The following is an 8,123-nucleotide window of genomic DNA, read 5'->3' on the forward strand; positions in this document are numbered from 1 at the left end:
AGGTGTACTTAGTACAAAGTCAGAAAATATAGTTTTAAATTGTTTTTATTAACAATGTAACAAAGAAACTTAACAAAATCACTTATCAAAATTAGTCTTTAAAATTAAAGCTATAACACTAACATTATAAATTTTTGTAACAAGGTCAGTCTCTATAACAACAACAAGACATGAGTATCTTAAGTCACAAGATTTAAGTCAAAACTTCAACATAAAAGTTGCTGAGTATTGATTCTTTCATCGAGATCGTTCAAATTCTATTTTGACCTACTCAGTTTTTTAAGTTTCGTTGGACGGATCAACTAAATTTTCAACAACTGAAAAGTTGTTAACAATCAGATTGAATTACAGTTTGAAAATAAACTAGTTTTTCCAAATAAAGGAAAAGTTCTTACTCCCTAATAGTTCAATTAATATAATTAGTATTACGTATATTGCAATAGCAATTGAATTGAAATAGTAGTAACAAAAAGTTTGTGCATTCCTCCAAGAAATTTCATGCATCAAAACATCTTTCAGAAAGATGTATAGCTGTCGATGCACCACTACATATCTGTGATATCGTTCCAAGCTCAAATTTGATTGTCTTCCGCTTGCCTCTGAAGATCCCTCATGTTAACTGCCAGTCTGTTAGGCCTTTCCCAGGTGTTTCTGAGGACCAAGATGATGCAAATCAGAGTGATCAGCGTCGTCAGCAAAAAACCGTATTCGAACGCCATTTTCACGCCTTTGAGTGTATAGGTTGCTTCGTAGATGATGTTGAGGAAGTCTTGGGGCAAGTTCTTCTCATTTAACTCCTAGAAAAACGCGAAGGTTAATCGTTATCTTCGTAAATAAATCATATATCTTACAATTTCTAACCAAGCTATGGGCAGTAGCAGGCCGTCGTCATATCTATCCAACTGGTAGACCCCAAAAGCCTTCTGGACTTGAACGTTTAGTTGGAACGTTGCCCTCCCAGACATACTGAAGCCCATGCTCGGGTGGAGGTTAATGTACGTCTCTATGTCTTTCTTGTCTAAGGTTTTAAGACCATCAATAGCTGTTAGCAGCGACTCATCGGCGCCAAGGAAGTGAGGATTTGAAATAAATGATGGTACACCTATAAACAGATATGTATTAGTAACAATTTTTTAAGCATTTTCAAAGGATTTACCAAAATTGCACGGTGTGACGTTGTATACACCCTTCAATGGACAATCGCCACTTGTTAGGCTGCAGTAGCACTGGTTCCCCGGTCTTTCTTCCGCGGTATCGAAGATGTATTCCGGCGATTTATACCTATAGGCAGGTATTTTTCCATTTAAAATAGTGGCTTCGTTTTCGAATACCAGGGGTAAAGTCCTGCACATTTGAGGAATGAGAAAGTGAAGTGGTTGCTTCCGTTGCACCAGTTTGGGTGGATAAACCATTCCATCAGCAGCTGTGACTCTGAAACAATCAGGTAGTACCCAAAACACGTTATGCTAGCTACTTATAGCTACCTGTCGCACTCTTCTGTAGACCAGTACTCAAAGTGGTCCTTCCCATTCAACTTTTCAATGAGTCCCAGCTTGTTGATGTCCGCTTTGCCCGTGTTCATGGTAATCACATTTGGTTGCACTCCATTTTTCTAAAAGAAGAATTCTCTGAAGACCCAGTAATGTATATTAAACAACAGAACACTTACAGATGCGAGTATCCCCACTGTTTCAGAACTTAAGGACTCCAGGCCGTTGAGTCGCGTCCACGACTGTGAAAGGTCCAGCAGTTTGTTGCGGTATCCTATGATAAACTTATCGGCTGGTAGTGTGACGAAAGGCTTCTCGTCTAGGCCCGTCAAGAAGCTGGAGAAGGCCAACCTCACGAAGTAGTTGTGGTACTTGCTCATAGCGGTGCCGGCCTAGGAACAGCCTTATTAGTTTGAGTTTTATGGGAATGTTAAACTAACTCACCATTAAGGGTATGTTGGGTACGTGGACTTGGTCGCTTTGCTTGCCTTTGGACAGGTCTGGGCGAAAGTTGTACGACCTTTTCTCTTGGAAGGACACGAAGTTGCCATCGTCGTCGAATTGTACGTTGACTCTTTCTAGAGACTCTCTACAAAGAAGAATTCGGTAAATAGGCATAAAAAGGAAGTATAACACTGTTTTATATTTATAAGCAAGAGACTTACTCGTAGACATAAGGTCCAACCTCTTGTACTTTCAACTTCTTGTCCCACTTATTGTCGTATTCCTTCAAGTTCGTGTAGTTGAAGATGTGGACCTTAACTAGTGACTTGGGAGAAGGGTTCGTCCACATCTTAATATTATTCGAGGAGTTGGAAATGACCATGGTCTATACAAACAGTTCGATTATGGTTTTGAAGCAGGAGGAATTGTTTTTGTAGTACTTACAGACAAGACGGTGTTGTCGAAGTAATCAGTGAACCATATCGTTATTGCTCCAAATAGGCTTATGAAAAATAATAGGAATAGTCCGCAAAGAACTGGAAAAAAAATTGAGCAATAGGTGGTTTGAACCGAAATTTATTAACGATCGTAAGTTTTTAGTGTAGTTTCTTTGTATAAAAATATCAAGTCCTACCAGTCCTACCTGATTTTACAAAACTTTGAGGCTTTGCAAAGTAATTTGACATAAATTTTGCACTAACTTCACTGAAGGTTTACTTGATACTAACCTCATTTAAATAACGATCAGGTAGACTTTGATGAATTTTTGTATAAAATTCCTGAAAGAATTTATTTTGCTCCAAAGTCAAACAACTTTGAAATCAAACGAGTTGATTACATACTGGGAAACTGAAAAATGTAGCGTACCGTTATAGACTTATTGCAATAATTATTTCTATTTTTAGCTAGACGAATTCGGTACTATCAGACCATATAGAAATAGAAAGTTAATTTATCGTTATGATTTAAATGATTCAAATTACTACGGATTAACTTTTGCTGCTAGACGGAGTTATCACATTTTTTTTTATATCTCTGTCGACCCGTAAAATTCGATAAGAATGGCGCCCGATGTAGCGATAAGCCAAAATGAACTTTCCAGGCTTTCACTTATAAAAATTATCGTGGCGGGTTCAAGAAAGTTAAACTGCTAATGAGTTTTTTAATGGCTTGAGATTTTAGAGTTAAAGAAAACAGTTTCTGAAAAACTGCGATATAATTTTCTAAAGGGTATTGTCGCTGGCGATTTTTCAGATTAATATAATTAAATAAGATTAATATGATTTTGAGGTTATGTTTGCTGATAATTTATAATTGTAAATAATTTTTTGAAATTAATATACTTGGGTATAACAAATGAATTATAAACAAAACGAATAAAAACCATGCACCACAGATTAAATACAATTTATTATATACCCCGTTCAAAACATATTTCAGTAACGCCCATGTTAACTAATTATTTCAATAACTAATCATGACGGCGCGCTTTTAAAAATCGACAGTCTATTGTTCTTTTATAAAATTAGTAACCACATCAAATATTTTTTAAGTTTATATCTTAATTAATCTATTAAAAAAAATGGTTTAATTTAAAAAATAACCGGTTCCGAGTCTCAACAAATACAGTAAAAAATTTTCTGTCGCAACCTTTAACATCTCATGGACATCCCGATGAAAATCCACTACATATGCATCTAATTTTTTCACTAATTACTCCGTCATTGATGAGCCTTATCTAAACTGCACGACACAGCGACGTAAAATCGAAAACAGTCATGCCGGCTACATAAATTCTACTAAAATCTAGGAATCCTTGCGTAAACTACAGTCGGTTGTTTGGTTTGGAAGACGGTCGACTAGATCCCGATAAACTCTTGACTCCTGTAGTCACGCCACTACTTTGTTGATTTATGGTGGTTCGATCACTCTGTGACGATGCTCTATTGTTGCCATATTACGGAGAAATTATACTGCTGGTTTCACAAATCGGTATCTTTTATACTTTTTTCTGTTAAGTTATTATTATTGTCTTAAAATCGAAAATTACAAAAGTCGTGCTTAGTTGTGTTTTATGTGGAATTACAAAATGGTAATAAATTTTTTTTGTCGGAAAAAGTTACCCTGGATGTCTCCTAAAACTTGTAGTTTTCGAAACGTCAAATATATTTACGACTTTTCACTAAAAAAATGTTTCCCACTATTTTCTTTTATTTTGTCAAACAAAACCGATTTAGGTTAAGTGATCTTAGTACAATTTTGCTTCCTTAAAAAGTTACGGACCTTTAACGATCATTTGTTGAAGGAAATTTTATAGAGGTAGTCGAATATGAATATATCTTACTTTTACCTACAACATACAGGTTGCTAAGAACAAAACAGCATTTTGTTTTTTGTCATACTTTTTTTAGTAGTACAGATTTTGGGAAAATACAATGTTTTTGTTTTCGAACAAATTACAAATATGTCGCAATATTAAAATTTTGATATATAATAAAGTTTTTACTTTTTGCTGTTTGGTGAACTAGAGATTATTTTTTGCATTTTGTTTACGGCTTTGATAATTAAATTTTCCCTTTTTTAAGAAAACTTTAAAGATTTGGTACTAAAACTTGCAAAAATTACTGGCACACCACTTTTTCCTCAATAAATACACAGTTAGTTACCCTACCTATGCTTATGATATAAAAAAATATTTGATGGGTCACATACAGAGCTTTCTAGAAACTACTATAATGTACTATGAAATTGACCAAAGTGGGATTAATTCATGAGCGATTTTATCAGAAACCGTTAAAGATAACGATTTGAAACAAGAGTACCTTTTTAACGTAAAACAGTTCGGGAAAACGGAATTTGCTGTCCAATTTGTTAAAAAGTCAAAGATGAAAAAGTTACACACGCAAAGTACCAAGGGCCCCCCCGTACCCACCCCAATTGACCTTGTGGAAATAAATGGATTAGTCCATCAAATTGCTCATCAAAATTTAGCTGTGCATACCAAATTTCATTCATTTATCACAACGCGATTGAGAGATGTTGCAAAAAAATGATTTCCATTCCTCCCTCTTCAATGGGCCCCTGTGCCCTTAGGAAACATTTCCGGACATGGGTCCGGAATTCATCTGAACATGGGTTCAGATGAATTTTTTTACTTAGTTTTGATCATAGAATCGGCCTGTTCAGGGTTGGCAGCTAATTATGAGACACCCTGTATAGTCAAAAGTCTTATTTTCTCTAAAATTTAATAATCTATAACTATATCCCATAGGCCATGTTCATTTTTTCTTATAATTAACTAAGAAAGCACCATCTTTATTATCGCAATGTATTTAAGGGCTACCCCTGTATAAACTGCAGGAACACTCAAATATATTCATTTAATTTCAATGGAACATTACTTGTACAAACCTAAAAATATTTAAAGATGTATTTTTATAAATTGAATCGACAAACTGATCAAGGTATAGGCCAACCAATAGAGATTTTTTGGCACACTTAAATATTACAGCAAATTTCATGTATTACCTTTTGAAAAATACTTAGTAAATGATTTCCCCAGCAAAGTTGTGAACAATTTTTTTTAAATAATAAAAACTGCAAAAAAATGACATTTTATTGTTTTTTTATAATATCTCGAAAAATAATGGTGGAATCGTCTTACTCTCAATAGGACTTTTTTAGAGAATAAGAAACCCTATAGAATGTTTTTTTCTGCGACCCGATCGGTTTATTTTTTACAGAGAAAATCCGAAAAACCTTTAAAATAGACCTTTTTTTTAAATTTCATAACTCCGTCAAATTTGAAGCTGGACAAACAATCTTGCGGAAAATGAAAGATAATAATATGGTGTCTGTCCGATGCATAGTTTTTGTACAATTAATTGCATTATAAACAAATTAGGCTCTTTTTTGCACAGCGTGGCGATTTATCAAAAATGGTCCGATTTAAATTCTGAAAACGGTATCTGAAAGTAGACGACAAAATCTCCAATTTGTATATCTCGGATTTTCTCCTGGGCGATGGAAAATATGCTAAAAATGACTCGATAGTTTTTACTAAATACAAATGGTTAAAAATATAAGTAGAAGTAGTTTCAAAAATATGGTATTTTTAGTAATTAGTCATCGTGATTTACTTCTATAAAATAATTGGGTTTAATAGCGTACATTATCTGCAAAAAATTAAAATACAAAAAAAAAATTAAATTCGAAAAAAATAGATTAAAATCCATCTCATAAATGTGCTTACTGAAAGACAATTTTTTAAGAATTTTTCGAAGAATAAAGACACGCTACTCTTTTTCAAAAAGGACTTTTTTCTTTAAAAATAAAAAAAAAGCTCCAAAAACTAAAAATGTATCATTTATATATTTTTTTATAAATCTACGTCTCAAAACGAAAAAATTAAAAAAAAATGTTTATGATAAATAAATATGCCAAATTACAAGTTTTTGAGATTTTTTGCCCAAAATATTCAACTAAGTTCTTGAGGAGTTGAAAAATTTGAAAAAAAAATCGTAAAAGCTACTCTAAATGGGTACCTACTAACTAAATAATACTAAAAAAAACATGAAAATAATAATGGTCGGGTCACAATTTGACATGGAATGGCCCATATAAATTGTGAGAAATTTACCTACATTCCATAAATTGGTAAGTGAATTGGACACTATAGAACTAATTCTAATTAATTGGCCAATCCTAGATTTTTAATATTTATTCAATAATTTTTACCTACATTTTGCAATTTTTATTCTCGGTTTTCTCTTGTTTCAAATACTGGAATATATTACATGCGATACATGTTTGTTGGTTAGTTATTTTGGCATGAGTTGTACTATACGCCTGGTCTAAATAGAGAGCTTTCGTGATGAAAAAATTTCGGTTTTCATTAGATATTTTTGTCGCACTGAAAAGAAAAATAGTTGATAAATAAAAAGAGGTAATAACAAAGAAACTGTCACATTTGACTTTTAGTCAGTCTGAGAATAAAAACAGGGAGTTTTTCGAGACGTAAACTGTCGAATATATAGTGATTATGGTGTTTTGAAAAATTATCTACTTTCTCAATGAAATAAAGCTGGTTAGGCAAGAAATGACTGAAATACGCCATCAAATAAAAAGAGATGTTTGAAAAATACAAATATTCGTTTAAAATTAAGATTTAAATAGGTATAAGAGAAAATTAAAAATAGCCTATTTGTACATGTACAACCTTTTCAAGACCTCCGGGTAGCAACCCCTATTTTTTTTTTATTTTCCCAAATTTCATTCGAAACTATTTCGTCATGAAATCGTTCTATACGTGGACATATAAATTACTCCCTAAAAACCGATAGTAGTTTGATACCCGCCACTGGCTCGTGATTTGCATTATCATGATTGATTTTTATTCTAAAAGTTGAGTCTTATCTTTCATAAAGTTATAGAGATAAAATAACTTTTGTCTATTTGAGATGAAACAAACCTCGTATTACCGTTGTAAGATATTTTAAGTGTAATTTTTCCTTCCACTTACACAGAATCTTTTTCGTGTTGAGCTCGTACCCAAAGAGGTACGTCTTCTTGGGCACTATATCAGTGTTCATCTTCTCCAGAAAATCCTTGGTCAGCGCGGGTCCCTTCACGAATAACTGGTTGCAGTTTTTTTCCAGCTGGGACTGCCTAAACTCCGGGATGGAGTCGAAGGATTCGCTGTCCCTCCTGAATGTTTCGATGTCCGGATAGATCATCTTCATTAGCCGATTTCACACACTTGAGAGCACAACCTCACTTTCACCACGTTTTATACTGCCTGAGTGTACGATATTTATGAATGGATGCTTGTATCTTATACCAAATATATAAGCGCCGCGTTCTTATCTATTCCGAAGAGAATATAAATAAATCTCGTTATCGATATCTTGACGAAATGTTAAATCAGACCATACCGGCTTGTTTTGTTCCAGTAGACTCGGGATTCGTCCTCACCCTTATCAGTGTTGTGGTTAGTCGTGTTTTCAGTAATTAGGATCTGGTCGATGTAAACAAGAAGATGAAAGTGGATACAACGTCGCTAATGATTTAACAAATATTTTATTTCATATTGTAGAGGGTGACCCACTTATGGTCGCCCGCCATTGCAAGGAAACGGAAAGAGCGAATAGGAAACCGCAAGAGGGGATCTTCATGACGTGATGAAGGGAA

General features: G+C 33.8%; 1 protein-coding gene across 2 annotated transcripts; it reads right to left on the reverse strand.

Moving 5' to 3' along the window:
* Positions 1–27: 27 nt before the first annotated feature.
* Positions 28–7,731, reverse strand: LOC108908011 (scavenger receptor class B member 1-like). Of its 2 annotated transcripts, none has more exons than XM_018711905.1 (9): positions 7,456–7,731; positions 2,379–2,470; positions 2,156–2,319; positions 1,935–2,079; positions 1,670–1,882; positions 1,485–1,612; positions 1,157–1,431; positions 852–1,102; positions 28–797 (listed from the first exon to the last, which is right to left on the reverse strand). In XM_018711905.1, the coding sequence occupies exons 1-9, from the start codon at positions 7,673–7,675 to the stop codon at positions 573–575; spliced, it is 1,713 nt and encodes a 570-aa protein (XP_018567421.1). In that variant the 5' UTR covers positions 7,676–7,731; the 3' UTR covers positions 28–572. The 2 variants fall into 2 exon arrangements, with proteins under 2 accessions (XP_018567421.1, XP_018567422.1); XM_018711906.1 differs by lacking the exon at positions 7,456–7,731 and adding an exon at positions 2,663–2,755.
* Between the last annotated feature and the right edge of the window lie 392 nt (positions 7,732–8,123).

The sequence above is a fragment of the Anoplophora glabripennis genome, unplaced genomic scaffold, assembly GCF_000390285.2.
Source record: "Anoplophora glabripennis isolate ALB-LARVAE unplaced genomic scaffold, Agla_2.0 scaffold225, whole genome shotgun sequence".
NCBI lineage: Eukaryota > Metazoa > Arthropoda > Insecta > Coleoptera > Cerambycidae > Anoplophora > Anoplophora glabripennis.